The sequence below is a fragment of the Recurvomyces mirabilis genome, assembly GCF_035927965.1.
Source record: "Recurvomyces mirabilis strain CCFEE 5264 chromosome Unknown scaffold_8, whole genome shotgun sequence".
NCBI lineage: Eukaryota > Fungi > Ascomycota > Dothideomycetes > Mycosphaerellales > Teratosphaeriaceae > Recurvomyces > Recurvomyces mirabilis.
In genome coordinates, this window is record NW_027041942.1 from 505,493 (window position 1) to 526,643 (window position 21,151).

The window sequence follows — 21,151 nt, forward strand, 5'->3', positions numbered from 1 at the left end:
ATAAGCCACTCCTAGTTCGCGAAACTCTGGAAGGTCTGGCCAAAAACGCACCTTGTACATGGTCCTAATCTGATGCAATTCGCCCCCTGCATTGTAAGATACTCTCTGGAAGTAGATCGATATGTCACCGCCGCCACCCTTCGCTGTCGAGCAGGTAGGTACGTAGACGAGGATCAGCTCGTTCGATAGCAGTCGATGAACTGGCGCAACAGAAAAGCCGCTAACAAGGGAGTAGTGGATGGATAAATATGAAACCACAGCAAAGTACAACATAGCCGAGACATGCTGTGCCAGCATCTCAATCGACGAGCTCGTCAGCTTCTCCGAGAAAGATGGTGTCAAGGCGACCGACATCATCGACTTCTCCGCCATTCAAAACTATGGCGAAATTCGAGGGAGCGCTTCGCTGCGTGGCCACCTCAGTAGACTGTACTCGAGCAAAGTAGGCACACCTCTCCCCGTCGACAACATCCTGATTCAGCCTGGGGCGATATCAGCCAACTTCCTCGTGTTCAATGCACTACTGTCACCAGGTGACCACGTAGTCTGCCACTATCCGACATATCAGCAGCTGTACAGCGTACCAGCCTCCCTCGGGGCAGATGTCAGCTTATGGAAATCCAAGCCCGATAACAAATGGCTACCTGACTTTGACGAGTTCAAATCGCTGGTCAACGAAAAGACAAAGCTGATCGTTTTGAAGTATGTGTAACCTGAAGTCACTCCGTCATCGTGCTGACGCCAGTAGCAATCCGCAAAACCCAACAGGCCAGATTCTGCCAAAGTCACTCCTCCACAAGATCATCGAATTTGCAGAAAGCAACAACATCATCGTAATGTCAGACGAGGTCTACCGACCTCTCTTCCACGGCACCACACCAATGGATGCCGAATTCCCACCTTCAATTCTGTCTCTTGGATACAAGAACACGATTGCAACTGGCAGCATGTCTAAAGCCTACGCCCTAGCTGGCATACGAACAGGCTGGGTAGCAAGTCGAAATGCCGACATTATCGAGCAATGTGCTGTCGCTAGAGACTATACAACCATCTCAGTGAGCCAATTAGATCAACAGGTCGCTGCCTTCGCACTCTCACCAGAGACTATCCACAGATTACTCTCTCGCAATATCCAATTGGCGAAGACGAATCTCGAATTACTGGAGCGTTTCGTGATCAAACATGATGAGTACTGCTCCTGGACGAAGCCTGTGGCAGGTACTACAGCTTTTATCAAGTTCGAACGAGATGGCAAGCCGGTTGACGCCAAGGTCTTCTGTGAGACAGTACAGGAGAAGACTGGTGTGATGTTCCTACCTGGTGATTTTGGATTTGGTGAGGAGTGGAAGGGATATGTCCGTGTAGGATATGCGAACAAGACGGAGATAGTCAAAGACGGGTTGGAGGAGTTGAGAAAGTTCATGCGGAAGGAGTATGATGATTTGCCTGTCTGCGACTGAGATGGGCTGTATGCTAGCTAATTAGCTGTATATGTGCCTCACAATGGGATGATCGGAGGCTACCAAGATCCCAATCTGGCCTGTACGTATCATAATATGCAGTGCATAGGCATAACTAGGGCACATATTGGTCAGTCGGTGCAATGCTCTTCTTCCGGCTTCTCGGCTATCATCGTTTCCGACGAGTCTTCGGCTGAACTTCAAGCCTTGCTTGCACATGGCTATTGCGGTGCATGCACAAAGGTTGCTTGCATTTCTGGTTGCCCTCGAAGGATCCAATGGACGTCAGCCGTGTCAAGAGATGCACTGACTCAATGATTAACAATCGCAACGCGTCGTGCATGAAGCTGACCGAATGCGATCTCGAGCTTGAGCAATGGCTGAAGTGAAGGCTGTTTAAATTCAGATAGCTTCGTCGTGTCAAACAGGAATATTTTAGAGATGATATATAAGGTACCTCCGGCGAAAGTCACTGAGCATCCGTCCTGTAGAGCCACACACCACATCATTCATCTGGTTTCTCCCGCAATCCCAGCAACTTTGACCAACGTTAACAGTCATGTCGTCCCTCAAGACCATCAAGCTCTATGACCACGCTGGGGGCCCAAACCCTCCCAAGGTCAAAATCATTCTTCGGGAACTGGGCATCCCATACGAGAGTGTGTATCCCGACAAGATCAAGGAGGAACCATACACCGATATCAATCCAAATGGGCGTCTTCCCGCCATCGAGGATCCCAACACTGGACTGACTCTTTGGGAGGTTTGTCAACACGGACTCATCGTTTCTTGCGAAGCACATCCTTACTGACCCTGCCATAGTCCGGAGCTATCATTGAATACCTGATCGATGAGTATGACAAGGAAGGCAAGCTTTCCTACACCTCCTTCCCAGAGAAGTGGCAACAGAGTGCCTGGAAGACATTTCAGATGAGTGGCCAAGGGCCGTACTTTGGTCAGAGGATGTGGTTCGGGTTTGTGCGTGCCTCCCATTGTCTACATCCACGTACAACTTGGAAATTAATACCCTGTTAGTTCCACAGTGAGAAGATTCCTTCGGCCATCGACCGCTACAGCGCCGAAATCAAGCGTGTTCTCGGTGTCATCGATGCCCACTTGACCAAGACCGGGCAGCCATACCTGGTGGGTTCGAAGATTAGCTACGCCGACCTCATGTTCGTGACGTGGAACCATGTTTTGCCCTTTGCGATGGGAGAGGAGTTCATGAAGGATTTTGAGAAGGATATGCCGAAGGCGTACAAATGGATGCAGGAGTTGGAGGCACGAGAGAGTGTAAAGAAGGTTTATGCTGATATTGCTGAATATTCAGCCAAGCATGGGAAGAAGCACTAGGCTCGTGGTACCATGCTGTGTGGCACCAAACGCTTCAGCTGGAGCAAAGCAAACGTATGGATCGTAGATAGATCAGATAAGTCGTCGTCTGCTCACAACGGCATGCAGAACTATGAACAACCGATATCGTGGAGGTTGAGAATTAGTTTAGCATGATTAAGAGATTGGTACGGTGAGAAGGTCTGGTGAGCTTTCCAGTGGTGAGCTTTCCTCTGCTTATGTTTGATGTGTAGAGGTGGTGAGCTTTCCTCTGCTTATGTTTGATGTGTAGAGGTGGTGAACTTCATTGAAGCAGTACCTAATGCTCAGCGCAATAAGACAGAGAAGAGAAGAGTACTAATAAGCAGTACACCACCTTCATCACGTAGCGGCGACAGTCCTGCTCGCTTGCCCACGCTCACTCGTAATAACCCAGTAAATCGACCTGTCAACGCCTGTCCCGCTGGGACGCCACCTGTAACGATTGTTTGACTGTCGATATAACCCTCTCAAGATTTTATGCCTCAAGGTACTTCTTTGCCAGCGCACCCAGCATGGGCTTGGCGACTGGCTCAACCTTCGACCAATGCTTCTGGCCCGTCTCTAGCATCTTGCCTAGATCCAGATCTTTTTTGTCCTTTTTGTCTCGTTTGCCCGAACGCGGTCTGCTGTCGCGATCATCACGATCTCTATCGCGGTCCCGGTCTCTGTCCCGGTCTCGGTCCCGATCACGATCACGATCACGATCACGAGGCCTTTCCTTCTCGCGACGCCTTTCCCTGTCCCGGCGAGATTCCTTCTCGGTACCATACCCACGATGCGCCTCATCCCGCTCCCTTCTTTTCGGGGCCTCAGAGCGATATCCTCGATCGTCGTGTCTATTCCTCTCCCTCTCGCTTCTCCGTTTCGGGCGGGCCTCGTATTCATCTGACTCGTCGTCGTAACGTGGACGCTCAGATTGGCGCCTGCGATCTGAGTCTCGAGCATAATCTCTCACGTTATCCTTTCTCCTTGGAGGCTCCACATCTTGATCCGTTCTCCTTCTGTGGCGATCACGGCTGGGCGGTGGCGGATCTTCATACGGCTCTCCACGTCTTCGTCTATGTCCTGACGGCGGTTCGTCGTCGTAATCGTCTCGAGACGGTCGTCTTCTTGGCTTTGCGTCCTCCTCATAATCACCATGGCGGTGGCGGCCCACAGGAGGAGGCGGAATTTGAGAGTCGTGAGATCCCGAACGGGCTGAGTTGCGTGATCGTCCTTTGCTAGCTTCCGTGGGTGGGGATCTCAAGGGAGCAATGTCGTCCTCGTCGCTTGCATCGTAGTCGTCCCTACGCTTGCTCCGTCGAGGCGAATCATGTCTCGAGCGTGGACGTGGCGGCGGCCTAGAATCGTCTCCTCTTGCGGAAGCTCGCTCACGATACGGCGGAGATTCATCTGGATACGAAGAAGAAGGCATACTGAAATGTGGTGGTGGTCAGAGAGAAAGAAAGTTTACATCGTCACGAAGAGACGGTGAAGGCTGGGCCGGGACATATCAAAGCACTCTAGCTGCCACAGCTCCGGCCTACGGCTTGTGTGCACACTCGCGCTGCACGTGGACGTCATCTCGAATTGCCTGGTCATGTGCCTCTGCTCTGACAGAAGCGTAAGGGCCACCAGATGGTCAGTGAGTTCGAGACAACCCAGCCACCATTATGGATCCCCGCAAGCGGATACACGTAGTCGCAAAGGAGTGGTAGACGGAGAAGAGCACCACCGCTACGTTCACTTCTTGAACATCGCGAGCTTGTAATACGTAGATAAGAGCGACCCTACGAAAGAACTCGCATTAATGCCCAGACTAGCAGCCTATTCGTCGTAAGAAAACTACCGACGATCATCAGATTCATCATCATACTTCTCCCCCGAACTCTCCACCACTCTCCGCCTCTGTCTCTACATATGGCTGCAGCGCTCGTCTCCTCAGCTCTCGCATAGACTGGTGCTTGCTTATGCGGTGATCGGTCTTCTCGCGCCCAACTGTCTGACGCAAGTCCGCCAATGATTGGACTTTGACTGGTAGTGGGGGATACACTGTGCGATCGAGAGGCAGGCTGTGCCGTTCGTTTCGCGACCGGCTGGATAGAATACGGTCGTCATGAAATGCAGGGCTGCCCGTTGCGTCCCGTTCCTCCCTTGTCGCGGAGGTGGATGTATGACCCTGCTTACGGTCGTCCGAAGCTCTTGGAGCACGTGTCCTCGCCTCGTCGGCTTCGTCGCTCAGCAGATGCCGGATAGCTCGCGGATGTGGACTCGACACTCGTCGTCTCGGCGGCGAGGCATCCCGTTTGCTCCACGTACTCAACGGACTTGGCGCACCGAACATCGGCTTCCCTCCTCGTCGTTCGCCTTGGTCCCATGCGGACGCCCTGCGTGCCTCATTGGCCAGTCTACGGTTACCTGGGATAGGCCGGGGCGACCACATTGGAGCTGCGGTGGGTAAAGCGCGCATTGACATTCCGAATGGAGAAGGCTGCTCGCGGTCATCGACTTGCGGTCGCGTACCGTCTTCAACGACAGCCCGTGCCGCCAGCTCTGATTTCAGCTCGACTAGCTCGCCATCCCGCTCCTCCAACAATTTCGACACACGCAGACGTTGCCTCCTCTCGTCCTTGATATCATCCTCCATCGCCTTCCTACTCCGTGTCAACGCCTCAATTTCCTCGTCCCGCTGCTGCATAAGCCTGGCCCCACGAGCAATGATCTCTTCCTGGCTACGAGCAACGACATCCTTCTGCTCGCAGAAACCTTGTAGCCTCCGAACTTCCTCACCCCGCCCGTGTAGGATATGATCAATCTCATCATCCTTGCCGTTCTGACAGTCTTGTAGAATCCTTTGGAGCTTTTCAATACGCCGCTCTTGCGAGGCCATGATTCCAGTCTTCTCCCTGCTCCGATCCACAACTTGCTGAAAGTTGCTGAGCTGGCGGTCCCGTTGCTCGTCGCGAGACTGGAGGTAGTCGTTCATCTGCTGTAAATGTATATCTCTTTGCAAAGCGTCCGCCTTGAGCCTGGCAACTTCGATGTCTCTCTCCTTGCATACATTCTTCAGCTCCATCATTTGATCATGACTTACGTCGCAGCGGACTTGCATGTCGAATAGTGCTTGTCTCTGCCCATCGAACTGCTGCTCGCTCAGTCTTGCTTTTTCTTGTGCATCTCGGAGTAGGTCGTCGAGGCGCGAAATCTCTTGGTCTCGAAAAGCCACACCTTCTGCATGTCTCATTCCAAAAGGAGCCGCGGGGTGGGATGAATCCGGTCGAGGACGTGCATCGAGCTCTGTGATAGGCAAGGATACTCTTGGATCTTGAGGCAGGCTAACCCCGCCTGGCTGTTCTGGTTCGAACAGACCAGCCAGAGGGTCCACAAAAGCAGACGGAAGTACTACATTCGCATTCTCCTTAAGCCTCGGTGCATTCCACCTGTGATCACGAGCGAGATTAGTATGCAGCTTGACGATGTTCTTGACAAGTCTGAGATCATCCTTGTCAAATTCGGCATCCAGCTTATCGTTAGCAGCATTGTACTGGCGGAGGATGTCGAGCGTGATGTTTGCTGCTTCGAGCTTTGACTTTGTGAATGCTTGAGCGACCTGGATGCTCGTCATGTCCTCGAACGCTGGAGCGCTAGTCTCCTGCTTGAAGCTACTGTCGAGTGGTTCGAGTGCCGGAGAAGAGGCCGCGATCTTGCTGGAGAACGCATCGTTGTAGGTCGCAGAGTCAGAGCCAAGAACGTCGTCAGCCTCAGACGGAAAAAGAGATACGCCTTCCTCGTAGTTCCCATCGCTACTAGCCGGCGTGAATCTCTTCGGATCAAGACGATCTGTCTTCTCGTCAAGCTCTGCCAGATCATGCTCGACATTTTCGAAGCGGAGCAAAGTCTCCATCGTGAACCCTCGGAGTTTGCTTTCGAGCACGTGGAAGTCCTCCCAAGTAGGTCCAGTCAAATCCGGCGATGGCTGGGAGCGGCTCATGGTAGACTCGAGCTGAGCGACATGCATCTTCAGGTCTTCAACTTGGGAGGAGAAGTGATCAGTAGATGGCGAAGCTTGAAGGATATGACCTGGGGCAAGACGTGGCGAATGCTTCATAGCCATATCTGTCACTCGAGACTTTAGCTGATTGAGTTCGCGTTGGAAGGTTCTTTCATCCATGTTGGAATGTTTCCTATGGTAGCCTTACGAGACTAACAGTGTCAGCTGATAATAGTGGATGGAAGTCGCCGTCAAGGGTGATGAATGTGATGCACGAGGGCGTAGACGGCTCTGCTGAGTTAGCGCGAATCTCAGCCGTGTGCACACACAAGGTGCTATGCTATTCTCTTTGTCGAAGACCAAGTCGTGACCTGCAACGTGCGATGGTGAGATGCAAGGCTAGGCTGAAGAGTGAGGCGGAGTGAGCTTTCGGGGCACGAGACAGGCAAACCAATGACGACTATTTAGTTCTACGCTAAGCACATTTCAAGACTAGCACCGAAACTCCAACTCAGGTTCGCCTCAGTCATCAGCGGCCGCTTCGACCGATGGAATATTGGTCTCAGGGCTGGAGTGCCATTATTGACTTGCTTCCTTCGACTTCGTGTTTCGAGGGCTACATCTACATGGCATAGAGCTTGTGACTAGCTGCTTGCGGGCGGTCGCGATGCGTGGGTACATATAACCTTCTCCGACTCACCCACCACGTCCCTTAAGTTACCTTCCCAAAACGTGTCCTTCACATGCCCAGCCGCTCCACAACAATGGTCAAGCTAATCGCAGGCCTCATGGGAGGCTCCGTCGCAGCGGGCTCGAAGGCAATGTAAGAAGCTGATGCCTATCAGTACTGCGGTATTGCCCAAGACATACACTAACCTTGACACCTCTCTATTTGAAGGTCTGGCGCAGACCAACTACGACCTTTCCTGCACATGCTCAAACAACACAACGTCCAAGAATTAGACACAGCACGAGTCTACAACAGCGGCAAAAGCGAAGAGGATCTAGGCCAGATCCCGGAAGCACAGCACGACTTCAGTATTGCCACAAAAGCACCCGGATTCAGTCCGAAGTCATTGAGCTATCAGAATGTTCTAGACAACTGCCACGCTTCTCTCGGGGCTCTAAAGCAGGAAAAGATAGATCTGTACTACTTCCACGGACCGGACCGACAAACACCACTGGAGGAGTCGTGTAAAGCGATCCATGAACTCCATCGCGAGGGCAAGGTTGTAAACTTCGGAATCAGTAATTACAGTCTCCAAGAAGTCGAAGAGATCCACGGCATTTGCTCGAAGAATGGCTGGGTCTTACCAACCGTCTACCAAGGCATGTCACTTGATATCGAGATAAGTAAGCCGACTAGCCAGTAGCTTACGATGTATACAGGCATGTACAATCCACTGGGCCGCGCTCCAGAAGAAGCACTCTACCCGGCCCTCCGCAAACTCGGCATCGCATATTACACCTACAGCCCCCTAGCCGGCGGCTTCTTCTCGCGAACAACCGATCAATTGCGAACACCACCTGAGGGGAGTCGGATGGAGCAGATGAAGGTCTTCTCCAACATGTATGTCAATGACGTTTCCTTGGATCTGCACGACAAGCTCAGTGAAGTATGTCGAAAGCAAGGTGTGAGTGTGAAGGAGGCAACGCTGAGATGGCTGATGCATCATTCCGTGCTCGGTGAGAACGACGGTATGATTCTCGGAGCGTCGAGTCAGCAGCAAATGGAGGAGAATTTGAAGGCTTGTGTGGCTGGTAAACTACCCGGAAGTGTGGTGGACGGCTTTGAGTCGATGTGGACGGAATGGAAAGCTGCCGGGAAGGCGTTACCGGCAAGCTTTTGAGCTATGATCCTTCATCGTAATACCATGACCAGGAATTGGCTGCTATGCTGTGTCTTAGATGACAGCAAAAGCACTCGCATAGCTGACACTACTCTCCCCAACTTTCTCCACCTCACTACTACGCTCGTACCTCACGAACTTGAATCCACCTAGGCCCTGATCAGCACCACCGCTCGACTTCCTAACTTCTTCCACCGCAGCCATCACGACTCCTATCGGGTGCCGTCCACAAACAGTATTCGCCGTGTCCTGCAGTGCCTCGAGCCAAGCAATATGGCTGCCGCTCTCACAAGCACCCATACATTCGAAATCGACTTCCTTGATACTTTCATGGATAGGTGGGCTGGTAGGCGTTTTGGAGTTGGCTTTGAGGTGCTGGGATGGGGAGCCCGGGGAGCGATAGAAAGTGTAGCGGAAGCGGAGACCCCAGTGGGCGAAGTCCGAGGAGATTATGAAGGCCGTGGTTGGGTCCGCCAAGTATGGAGCAAGAAGACGTCCTAATTGCGCTTCGGTTGTCATGGAAGCGTTGCCTATCATGATCGGCGTCAACAGTGGGAAGGCTGACGGGTCATCGCCGAAGGTTCTGCGGATATCAGCTTAGATCTGGGTGATAGTTATGGGAGGTGGTGGCAAGCTCACTTTGATAGCATCTTGTAGATGTATGGAAGGTGCATTTCCAGGCTATGCTCGTCTTCGTCGACTGACTGTGACATCCACTCGAACATGCCGGACTGATGTAGCCCTTCCGTCGTCGCACGATCGATTGGCAGGTTGCCAAGTGGCGTGGCATAATGTGTGCAGCGGGTCAAAGCAGCTTTGGTAAGGTAGTGGTGATGTGATGGGCCTAGCAGGAAGATGCGTTTGCTACGTTGTGTCAATATGTGTCCCTTTGCAACAAGTCTATGAGAGGTAGGAGCTTATGGTCCATTCGTCGATGACAATCCGATACAATCTGGTGTCAATTCGGAGGCGGGTAGATGGACGTTTTAAACACAACAGGACTATGAACACAGTAACACTCACGCCTTCGAGACATCCCAAGACTTGTACGCCCATGCAGCTGCGGGTCCGGAGTAAGAGTATCCGGCATGCCTGCTGAGCCCTCAGTCTCGATAACTCACCTACCTTGACATGCCACGTACGGTGCAATGATCACTCGTGCTCCAGCAACAGGAAAGTTTGAGATCGTCTGGCCCTCTGATCTTGGGCCTATGCACTTCACAGGCGTGTTCACGCCGGCGAGCCAGCCATCGAGCTGTGAGTTGAGCTGTGGCTTCGATGCAGAGTACCAGGAGCCGGCATGGGTGTCTTCTCTGATAACCTGTTTGCTGGCCATATTGTGTCGCGAGACGTGGATTGGGAGAAAAGGAAGAGGATGGTGATGTGAAGTTGATGGGCTGTTGCTATCGATATGCTTTACGTCAGCGTTCAATGCAGATATAGCGCGTCGCGTAATGAAGCGCGTCAACCATGAGCATTACCTTTGCCCTTCCCTCACTTTGTAACGTTCCAACATCGCTGCGAACGCACTATCCATCGCCCGAACACACATATCGTACCGTAGCCATGGGACTCAAACGTAAACGATCGTCCTGCACAGTGACCACAGTATCAACCATCGACTCAGACATGACCACCGATTCATCCAACAACGCGATATGGTCATACTACCAACAACAAAAGCCCACATCCCCACTCTACGAGAAGCCGACATGGTCATTCCTCACGTACGACGATAGTACGACAGCACAATCCATGAACAGTCGGACGAGGAAGAGGCATAGAGACGATAGGCCTGATGAGGAACATGTTCACGGTAAATATCCGAAATCTGCTGCTTATCATGAGCTTGAGAAGGGAAGCTCACTAATACGTTCATCGCTCAGCCACCACGATCTCAAGATTGTTCCAAGCACAACGAGCACAGCTTGATATCCCACCGCCACCTCCTCCGGCACAAGAGGTCTCGGCAGCTTCTATACCAGCGAAGCCACAGAAAAGCACACTGCACTCGTTCTGGCACCTGCCATCTGCATCAGTACGTGACGAGGTCATGGAGATGGATATGGACGCCAGCAAAAGCAGCACCACGGCGGTAGAAGCTCTACGTTGCGAAGATTGCGATACATCACTTCGAAGCGACGATGCGATGATGACGGACGACATGATGATGGAACAGGACTTCAGCTGCGTAGCCTGTCGGAAACATGTGTGCGACACTTGTGCTGTGAGAGGGAACGAACGGATGTGTCTTGGTTGTGCAGCCTGGCGATGAATAACGAACAGCACAAGAATCTCTGGCCACTGTTCGGCGCTCAGAAGATACACTACAGCTCATTTTCTCAATCTTGGCTGCCTCTGGGTTCGGCGAAAGAATTAACGAACACTCTAGAGCAGGTATGTAAGCCTTACGATGCTTCCAGATCTGCGGCTTATCCTGGTAGCAAAATGCAGGTCATCGCAATCACAGCTTCGCATATGCAGCCACTACAGCAAACATCTTGTCGTGCCCGGTGAAAGCCTCGAAGGATTATCAGAAGCCGTCCTTTCATCGGCTGTATCTCGGCGCCTCAAGAAGAAAGCCATATATTACGCGCGGGTACTCCCGTTGCCGTGGTTGCCTTCATCTCGCAGCGACATTAATCTTGGCCGTGTGGTGTAGTGGTTATCACGTCTGCTTTACACATTAAATACCCTACAGTGTTTATGGTAATCGCAGCAGGTCCCGCGGTATGCGCTCCACTATCTGTACGAAACGTGGATTATATCGGCTAATGCGAAAAAGTTCAATCCGCGGCACGGTCATCTTTTTTAGTCCTTCTGGGGGGCATTCTGCGGCCACCTAAGTGCTTTGACGTCGTTCGAGATGCTTCTGAGGGCTGCAGTGCGCAAATGCTCCTTTGCCACGACAAGCTGTCGAGAGGAGCAGCAGCTTTTGCTATCGGCCACGATGGAGTTCATACGGACGCTCGCGAGATTCGGGAAGCAGTCACGATGGCGGCTGCCTTGCCAAAGAGCAGACGCAGCATTGAAGCAAGTCAGATCGGAGATGCTGCTGCACTTTCAGAGCACTGTACCTGCCACCATCTCCTGCTTCCTTCGGTATTGCTTGCTTTCCCAAGATTGGTATCGACACTCTCTCCGTGGTCTTACATGATACGGTACTCCATCACAGCACAATTCCACATTTCTACATCGCTGCTTGTTATATCGCTCCGAGCACATCGATAGCCGGCACGACTCTCTGGACAGAAGCTTCGTCGTTCCACAAATACTCTGCAGCCTGAGACCACATTCGTACCAAGATTGAACATGGCGCGAAAGTCCTCAAGGAAATCCAACAGCAGCAACCGTAGCGTGAATCCCGATCACATCTCCGTGCGACCTCTCACTACTACAAAGTCTGGCTTCGTCAGCCAGGATTGTCTTGACGATGCCCTCTCACCAAATTTCAAAAGCAAATCGTCGGATCTGGATGCCCCGAGCAGCGAAGCCATCAACACCAGTTACTCATCCACGCGGAATTTGCAAGACGATCTAACGACGCCCTGCGATCCGAATCCACCCAAGCGCAACACAGCACCTATCCGTGATGGGCCTACTCAGACAACTGCAAGCGCTTGTGGTACGCCGGCAAGGAGGCCCTACTCGCACTGCAGCACGTGGGAGTGTGCCAAACGTTCCTGCGCCGGCGACGGCCATAAAGAGGGCGGGCCTAGCAGTGGTTGTCTTGGCTGCGACCTGGTTATGGCTGGGTGGGCGGGCTTGGTGGAGGCAGGGCCTAGTAATGACCTCGAACGCTTTGCTGTGGACCTCCTCACCGGAGTGCGTGAGCTGCCAGAGTCACCAGAATATTCCACTACTCGAGCGCAACCGACCAGTGGTGCTGAAACGCCGCAAAGGTCATCTCGGCCTGACTCGACGGTGGCGAGTCCATTCGACAGGATATGCAGTACGTCTCGTACACCACCCGTGTTTGGGCCACCGCGGCCACCACGTAACTCTGGTTCGCCACGATCGGCTCGTCCATCACACACGGCCGGCTCACCGTGGACTCGACGTCAAGCCTCGCCGTTCGGAGAAATAAGACAGTCCTCGGTGGAAATCGCTCCGCCCGCTTACCATACTCGTGTCATAAAAAGACAGCTCGAACCAGAACATGAAGTCCAGCCGCCAGAGTATCAAGCCGAGATCAGAAGACGGAAAGCTCGGACGCCGCGTAAGGAGGGTTGGAGGGAAGAAAAGTGGTGGAGGTGAGATAATGGGCATTAATCTTGGTAACTAGAGCAGTCGACAGGATAGATTCTGATACATCGCAGCTTGCTACGGCCCAGGTTCGAGTCGCAGGTTTGCGGGAGGCTGTAATGCTTCCTTGCTCGTCGTCATCATGGCCACAAAAAGCCACAACAGTCGTTATTGTGTTAGGAAGGCATAGTCAGTGAAACGAAACGAAGATCTTTCCCACGCATCTGCTTCGTTGCCATCACTTCCTCGTCTCCTTTATGCAATATTTAATCTTGGCAATTTGCCCTTTTCCATGGTAATATCTCGTGTTCTAGAATTCGAGATGGGAACAAGAACTTCATCTTCGTGACTGAGGTCATGCTTTTTGGTCCATCAACAGACAACCTAATGCAGGTCAAGAGAACTCTTTCTTTGCTTGTCTTTGCTTGATACGGGAGGAGTCCACGCAGCCATCGAATGACCGTGTGCCCTTTCACCTCGTGCGCCCGGCATCGGCACGGCTAGAGGATCTGCAGCATCTTGGCGGCGACCTCAGAACGCAGGTACACTTCTTCATTTGCTCCAAGATCACCAGCTTCGTCGGTGCTCTAGCACAATGCGGAATAGTAGAGCCCCTCACAAGTGGCGACAATGGTGTACGGCAGCAGTATATAATCAGTAAATTCGCAGTCTCTGAGTAGTCCTCCAAGCACATCAATCCACCATGCATTTCTCACGATCAGTCCTGGCCACTGCGCCACTGCTCTCTGCAGTCTGTGCACTTCCGCAGGCTGCCACTACTGCGGCCAGCAACACTTCCACTGCTGCAGTCAACACCACGACGTGCAACTCGAAGACCTACATCTACGAGCAGCTGGCTGGCTTTGGCTCCATTCCAAGCGACGCTCGAGACAGATTCGGCGACACCCTAGGTGGTTTTGGCAGTTCTATTGCCATTGACCGCAACAGCTGGCGCAAGCTGAGCAATGGTTCCTACACAGGCACTTTGTGGGCCCTGCCGGATCGAGGCTGGAATACCCAGGGTACGGTCAACTACCAGAACCGTGTACAGAAGATCAAGATTGTGTTGAACCCTCAGGAGGGTGCTACTGTTGCCAAACCATCAGGACCGAATCTTTACTTGACTTACCAGGATACCGTCCTCTTCACCGATCCTTACGGCAACCCGACTACCGGGCTTGATGCTAACGTGCGCGGCCCATACCTCACCTTCCCTGGCATCCCCTTCGACCTGCCAAGTGTGAACTACACCGGCGATGGTTTCGGCAGTAACGGCACCGGAGGCCACCGCGTGGTGGTCGACAGCGAGGGTATCTTCCTTGGCCACGATGGCAGCTTCTGGGTCAGTGACGAGTACGGCCCGTTCGTCTACCACTTTTCGCCCTTCGGCCGCATGATCGGTGCCATTCGTCCTCCAAATGCTATCATCCCTATGCGCAACAGCAGTGAATCCTTCTCTGCCGACAGCCCGCCGATCTATGATCCCACACTGGCACCTATCCCGGCCGACAACCCTACTGGTCGCGACAACAACCAGGGCTTTGAGGGATTGACGGTAAACCCAGCTGGTACTCGTCTATACACCCTCCTTCAATCAGCCACGAACCAGGACGGCGGTTTGAAGAGTAAGAACAGCCGTAACGCTCGCCTTGTCGTTTACGACATCACTACGTTCCCCCAGCCGACTTACCTTGCCGAGTACGTTGTGCCGGAGAACCATGTCGTGCCGTCCGATGCTACGACCAAAGTAGCTCACCAAAGCGAGATACACTACGTGTCCGACACTCAGTTCATGATCCTGGCTCGCGACAGTGGTTTCGGACGCGCGCAATCTAGCACTCAAAGCATCTATCGCCATGTGGACATCTTCGATATCAGCAACGCCACGAACGTCAAGGGCGCTGCTGCCGACTGCGCTACTTGCCAGATTGCCTCATCTTCTGGTCTTCTCAATACCACTATCACGCCTGCTCAGTACTGTCAGTGGCTGGACTTCAATGTTAACTGTGAGCATATCCCAATCCATTCATACATATAAAAGTCCTGGGCTGACCACCTCTTGTAGCTCAACTCAACCGCTTCGGTGTCCACAACGGCGGTGCCCAAGACGCCTTCCTTCTGAACGAGAAGTGGGAGTCCCTTGCCCTAATGCCGGTCACTCCTCCATCTCTGATCGACGGTCTTCTTGGCATCCTCGGCTGGGGCGACAATGGTGCCGACCCTAACGATGAGTACTACCTTTTCTCGCTCAGCGACAACGACTTCATCACCCAGAACGGCTACATGAACTTTGGCAAGTTCCAATACAAGGACGCCAGCGGGTTCAATGTTGACAACCAAGCTTTGGTCTTCAAGGTCAAGTTGCCTAAGAACAGTAAGCCGCTTGTCTCCTAGAGTTGAGGTGAGCCAGGCCGAGGATATGTGCATATAATATATACATGATGTATGGACAAATCGCTTGCTTGATCGATTTCTAGGCGGTCGCAACGTTGTATCTAGCAAGCTTAGAGGTCTGCAGCTTAGCCTTGGTCTGATCTTGCATTAAGATTGAACGATTTCGTTGTGATTGTTACTGATATGATCGCTCCACCACGGACGAAATGCTATCATGTACACGTATGCAGGTACATGTCGTAGTCAGGTCCAGATGCATGCTCCGCCCCAATCATCTCCAACTCTTTGCAGGGTAAGCGAGGAAAGCAGCCAATCGTAGGGAGGCTTCCGGTGTGCGGCCTCAAACCACATCCTTCAGCTGAACACAAGACGTATTGCGACACCCATTGCTGCTCAACGCTTCTCACAATCTGACGTACATGTCATTGTAGGTACAAGTAGTGTGGTAAGTAGAGCATCATTCCTCATCTCTTCGTCTTCTTTCGTAATTTTCCAGCTTTTGGATCCAAACATTGTAGATCTTCAGACGCAGATGTGCGCACCGCAACAAGTTGGCATGGTATACGCTTCGAGAACAATGCATTCTATGTAGATTGCTAATTGCAGGCAGGAGGCGCCACACGTCTCTCGATTCGGTTCACAGTCCGCCGGGACTACGCTGATAGGAAGTGAGAATGGCACCTATTCTCCGGTATCGCCACTGTTTGCGGAATCGCAGACACCATTCTTGGGCGCGTACCCACAGAATGTGGCATACACAGGCCAATGGTTCTACTTGAACCAGGTGCCACCAAAGCTGCTGCGAGAGCTACAGCGACAGTGTGACTCAGCCGAGGGCAAGGACAAGACGAACCTCTGGGCGAAGAATGCCGCGAAACTCAAGGCCTGGGCACGTCCTACCAAGGGTGGAGTGGATATCAGACTGCGCCAGAGAGTGGACACTGGTCGAGACGAGGTGACTGACATCAGACTGGAAAAATATGATCATATGGAGCTTCCAGTCACTGGACCTTCTGAGCTTGGCGATACCTCCATCGTGCAAGAACTAGAGTCTCCTGCTGGGGAAATCAGAGCGTTGTCACCAGCTCCTAGTGACGCTACAGTGTCGACTTTGCCACGCTATGAGCCTGGTAACTTCCTCGTGTCACCTCTGCAAGTTCGGACAGGCTCCGACGAACCGGCCGTGAGCCTTCGTGGTCGAATGCATCAACGATCGACGTCGAGCTTGAGCATTGTCCCAACACCGAAACGTGGTCTGTCAGTTGCCGAAGTGGAGCGTTCAGCTCCGGCAGTGCCAGCAGACGGAGTTGACAAATCCCAAAAGAAGTATGAAAAGATACCCATCCAAGAGCTCCGACCGAGTCTTCAGGCTGTGACCGACGAGCTAGAAAAGGAGCGCCAGGCCCGAGAAATTTGCGAGGCGTTACTGAAAGATGCCGAAGCTGAGCTGTCAAGACGACAGTCTGACAGAGAGCGACATCCAGCTCCCCACTTGAAAGTGGCCGAGGCCGCTCGTTATGAGACTGATACGGACGTGGATCCACCGAGTCCTTCCGCCCGCCGGAAGCGCGAAACCAGAAGTGTGCACGGAGGATTATCGAATGAAGCTAAGAAGAAGAAGCGTGATATGCCCAACCGTGGTGCAAAGCCGAAGACCGGCCAGGCACTCCAAAAAGCCAAGCTTGTCACGATCCAAGCGGGAGCAGAGTATACAGAGCCAACGACGTCAGGTGAGCTTGGCCAAGGCCTCACTGAGATGGAGAGTCCACCAGTCTCGCCGGGTGGAAAGAACACCGACTTGGATCAATCACGCTCGGCTCATGCGCGCTCTACCTCAGCAGAACAAAAGCATATCGTCGCGACGGCGGAGGGCATTAGCGGCCCCAGCACAAGTCAATCAGACGAACATCTCAACATGCAGCGCCAGAAGCTCCCGCTGATCACGACCTCTTTCCATCCTGCTACGAGGGATCCGTCACCGGTTGAACAGAACGCTGTATATGGAACAGTAGACCCTTGGTATACACCTAGACCTCCCCACAAGACCTATGGAGCATTGTCTTCGTTTGTGGGTCCTGCACTATCGGCCATGGCAAATGCCTCTATCAACGGGATCCGATGGGTCCAGCGCAACTATGGACCAGAGCCAGCCTTGGAAGCTGGAAAAGTGCGGGTACGGTGGACCTGTAGATGCGGCCGGCAATTGTACGATGACTTTGTGGAGAAGCGTGCTGGTGCCGCAAGAGAGCTGGAGGCCTACCTCAATCGCCCTGTGTTTATGGCTAGCCCGACCACACCGTCTACCGCGCATAGCAACCGTCCGTTCTCGCCGAATAGCTCGCTCGGCATGCCGCCTTCCTCACAAACATCAATGTCCAGTTTAGGCATGTCAAGAGGTTCGCCAATCGGCAACGGGAAGACTAAGCCATCACGAACATCGACTGACCTTCCGGCTTACCGACCATTCGACTTCCCCGCCGAGCCTCCATGGCTACTGACATGTGCGACGGAGGACCGTCACACGCCTAAGCTTGCTCATCTGGACATGGGCTCGCAAAAAATTCGTTCTGACAAAGATCTGGCAATGTCTTTGCGGAACCACTATTTCAGCGTCAACAACAAATGGTGGCGCATCTTCCGGTTACGAGGGCTCGTCACAATCAACTTCGTGCAGTTCGAGGTGCACCAAAATCGCTTCGCAGACATTCGTAAGTGCCCGGACGTACCGATAGCAGGGCATACAGAATACGAGTTTGTTCCTGGTGATCTGCTGCCTCCAGTGGGCAGCCACTACCTTCTACATCTGTTCCGACATCCTGAGGACTACGACGGCGAGCTGATCACCTACTTGCGAGCTCCAAAGAAGAATGGTCGGCTTCAGCTCGGAGTCGGTTGGGGCATTGACCTTGTGGAAGGGTTCGAGGCCTCGAAAGTGTGGCTCGCCTCAAGTCTCTTCTTTGGTCTGGGTAGTTTTGTTTTTGCCGTTGCTTGGGCCTGGAAGAAGCAAGATATCCAGGGTGCATTTGGCGTTGCTGCTTGGATCTGTACATTAGCAGGGCTTCTTCTGGGCTGGATGCAAGCGTCAATAGGCTGAAATAGTTGGTCTTTGGCCTGCATGGCTATTCCGTCCCTCCCGCTTCTCGACAATGTATTCATTCCTCACTCGGCATATTCAAGGCGTCATTGATCGAGACGCGCGCAGATCTGCCAGTATATCCCGGTATACAGCCAAGTAATGATCGCCTCTGTCATATTCTTGAGCACTTCGAAAGCTTGGTGTAACATACGTTCGTGATGTTCAAGCGGTCGTTCATAAGGCTGAGGTTCGAACGACTTCAGGGTCACTCTGCTTGGCACTTGTGGCCCGTGCCGTTCAATCTTCTGGCCTCCAATAGCAGTCCTCAGACCACATCTCATTTATCACGGCAGCAAAACCCACTCTAACCTCCTATCTTTCATATGTACGGAGTACCTTCCTTGTTCTGTATACTCCGTAGAAGCACTTGCATGGAAGAGCAGGCCGCGGACGCGCAAGCTCTGCCTCGATGCCGCCATGCCGATCGTGTAATCCTTTTCATGGCCAACCACGACGCCACGTTCACAGCAGTCAGATGTCGCCGGACTTGCTGTTTGCATGAAATCTCCACTCCCACGTACATCAAGCAAGCATTAGCCGGCTGGAGTGGCGTCTGGATATGCATTCGTGTGCGGCTCTGTGCTAAACGTTGTACAGTACGATCTAAGTTCAGACGACCGTTGACTTACCGCCACACCGTGGCAACCCAGCCGTCCGGCAAGCCGACTGAGAACAACATGCAGCAATCCTAGAGGCTGGAGCACGCAATTCTGATACCAGCGACGATATGGCTGGCTCCGGCAGATTTATCCGACTCTCATCACTTCTTGACCGAGATGAGATGGACCATCTGCGACATTTCCGATGGCCCAATGGCGGGTACGCTGCGATCTGTCGACCTCATGTCTGGCCGGCGATCTTCCACTCTTCGGCCATTGTCGCATACCAACAGCTCCACTTTCATGGCATGCATTCCGTCTGTGGTATACACAGAGGTGATGGATGTCCGAGGCACAGTAGCGACTGCGAAGACCACGAGGGTTGAGAAGAATGGCAAGACCTACTATAAGACTATGAGTGCGCCAGCGTTGACGTTACGCTCTACCGTTTCTCTGACCAGCCCTCTCATACATTTTACCTTTTCCATTCTACCAACTCTAGTCACTCATTTTTTACGCCTTCTGATATCATCTACCATATTATACATTCTTTATACCCTTGAGCTTACCGTTCCTTGTACCCTGCTGCACGCCAAGCTTTGTATTGCATCTATCATCATGCGTGGATTTCTAGTATCGACACTGGCCATTGCCGCAACTCTCCTAAGCACTTCCGCTGCTCGACCATTGGTCAAAGTACATCCAGGAACAGCAAATGACATTGTTATCACGAACAAGAATACTGTCAATGCTACAACAACGGCTCTCAGCAATGGCACAATCCCGGCAAACAGTTCGACGGTTCAGATAACACCCCGATCGTCGACAAGTGGACGACTTCCGCTATCTCTGGTCAACAACTTTGCTGGCAACATAAACGCATATGTCACCGGTCTCGACAAGAACAATGCGTTGGTCATGCTACAACCAGACGGGAACTGGTACTATCCTCAAAGTGATCCTTCAGCGACGACACCTCAACCGATCAACGGTAACGTCGGAATACCCCTAGGAGCACAAGGTAGCACGACCAGCATCACTCTAACTGACTACATCTCTGCAGCCCGAGTATGGTTTGCTGCTGGTGAACTCAAGTTCTTCACCGTGTGGAACCCAGCCACGAATGGACCATCTCTTGTCGAGCCGTCGGCCGTCAACCCTTCTGACCCAAGTGCTGGTGTCAACTGGGGGTTTGTGGAGCTTACGAACACTGCTGAGGGTGGACTGTACGCCAACATCAGCTATGTGGATTTTGTCGGTCTAGCATTGGGCATGTCTTTGCTGTCTGGAGACGGCAGCATACAGACTGCCTTAGGTCTGCAGCCAAAGGCCGTTGCGTCCATCTGCGCGGCTTTGGCATCTCAGGGTCAGACGGACGGCCAAGAGTGGGACAACTTGTGCCAGGCTGATGAGAACGGTGACCCGCTTCGTGTCATTGCACCTAGCGACTTTCTTTCCACGAACGCGGAGTCTTTTGCGGAGTACTATACGGAATACATTGACGAGGTCTGGACGCAATATGCTACCAATACCCTTTCGATCGACACACAAGCAGCAGCTGGCACTGTTGCATGTACTGTCCAAGGCAGCCTGATAACTTGCGCCGGGGACAACAGAGGTAAGCATTAATCCACACCATATGACATTGACTCACCACTGACATGTCCTACCCAGGCTACGCTAAACCCACACCCTCCGACATATTCGGCTGCAACTCCGGCCCTTTTGCCATCGCCGGCACCGATAACGATGTCCATCGCGCAATCGTGCCCCGCCTGTGCGCGGCCTTCAACCGCAGTACCCTCACAGTTTCTGGCGGCGACCTCCAGCCAGGCGTTGGTGCGAAATCCTACTATACCGCGAACCCCACGAATTGGTATTCCGCCATCGTGCACCAGCATGAGGTCGACGGCAAGGGATATGCGTTCGCTTATGATGATGTGAACCCTAGTGGCGATATCAACCAGAGTGGTGTCGTTGCTGATGCCAACCCGACGGTCTTGACTGTTACTATTGGTGGGCCTTCTACTTCTTAGGGAATTTGTGCTCGATTCTGGGCATAGGGTTACGCACAGCAGGCGGCGTTGGATAGGGATAGATTTGCTTGGAAGATACCCTGGATA

The 21,151-nt window shown here is 52.7% G+C and overlaps 8 protein-coding genes across 8 annotated transcripts; 5 read left to right on the plus strand and 3 right to left on the minus strand.

Annotated features, from left to right (window-relative positions):
* Positions 1-238: 238 nt before the first annotated feature.
* Positions 239-1,460, plus strand: LTS14_003819 (uncharacterized protein; the record flags this gene model as incomplete). Its single annotated transcript, XM_064836522.1, has 2 exons — positions 239-702; positions 749-1,460. 2 exons carry the CDS (start codon positions 239-241, stop codon positions 1,458-1,460), a joined length of 1,176 nt encoding a protein of 391 aa, XP_064695913.1.
* A 559-nt stretch (positions 1,461-2,019) lies between these two features.
* On the plus strand, positions 2,020-2,813 carry LTS14_003820 (uncharacterized protein; the record flags this gene model as incomplete). The annotated part of the gene is made up of 3 exons (XM_064836523.1): positions 2,020-2,223; positions 2,283-2,434; positions 2,504-2,813. The coding sequence occupies 3 exons, from the start codon at positions 2,020-2,022 to the stop codon at positions 2,811-2,813; spliced, it is 666 nt and encodes a 221-aa protein (XP_064695914.1).
* A 496-nt stretch (positions 2,814-3,309) lies between these two features.
* Positions 3,310-4,248, minus strand: LTS14_003821 (uncharacterized protein; the record flags this gene model as incomplete). The annotated part of the gene is made up of 1 exon (XM_064836524.1): positions 3,310-4,248. One exon carries the CDS (start codon positions 4,246-4,248, stop codon positions 3,310-3,312), a length of 939 nt encoding a protein of 312 aa, XP_064695915.1.
* Positions 4,249-4,683: 435 nt separating this feature from the next.
* LTS14_003822 (uncharacterized protein) lies at positions 4,684-6,984 on the minus strand (the record flags this gene model as incomplete). The annotated part of the gene is made up of 1 exon (XM_064836525.1): positions 4,684-6,984. The coding sequence occupies one exon, from the start codon at positions 6,982-6,984 to the stop codon at positions 4,684-4,686; it is 2,301 nt and encodes a 766-aa protein (XP_064695916.1).
* Positions 6,985-7,568: 584 nt separating this feature from the next.
* Positions 7,569-8,654, plus strand: LTS14_003823 (uncharacterized protein; the record flags this gene model as incomplete). The annotated part of the gene is made up of 3 exons (XM_064836526.1): positions 7,569-7,627; positions 7,703-8,157; positions 8,194-8,654. 3 exons carry the CDS (start codon positions 7,569-7,571, stop codon positions 8,652-8,654), a joined length of 975 nt encoding a protein of 324 aa, XP_064695917.1.
* Positions 8,655-8,708: 54 nt separating this feature from the next.
* Positions 8,709-9,990, minus strand: LTS14_003824 (uncharacterized protein; the record flags this gene model as incomplete). Its single annotated transcript, XM_064836527.1, has 4 exons — positions 8,709-9,237; positions 9,294-9,518; positions 9,678-9,746; positions 9,797-9,990. The coding sequence occupies 4 exons, from the start codon at positions 9,988-9,990 to the stop codon at positions 8,709-8,711; spliced, it is 1,017 nt and encodes a 338-aa protein (XP_064695918.1).
* A 3,612-nt stretch (positions 9,991-13,602) lies between these two features.
* Positions 13,603-18,387, plus strand: LTS14_003825 (uncharacterized protein; the record flags this gene model as incomplete). The annotated part of the gene is made up of 4 exons (XM_064836528.1): positions 13,603-14,905; positions 14,965-15,273; positions 15,725-15,852; positions 15,904-18,387. The coding sequence occupies 4 exons, from the start codon at positions 13,603-13,605 to the stop codon at positions 18,385-18,387; spliced, it is 4,224 nt and encodes a 1,407-aa protein (XP_064695919.1).
* Positions 18,388-19,646: 1,259 nt separating this feature from the next.
* On the plus strand, positions 19,647-21,064 carry LTS14_003826 (uncharacterized protein; the record flags this gene model as incomplete). Its single annotated transcript, XM_064836529.1, has 2 exons — positions 19,647-20,646; positions 20,703-21,064. 2 exons carry the CDS (start codon positions 19,647-19,649, stop codon positions 21,062-21,064), a joined length of 1,362 nt encoding a protein of 453 aa, XP_064695920.1.
* Between the last annotated feature and the right edge of the window lie 87 nt (positions 21,065-21,151).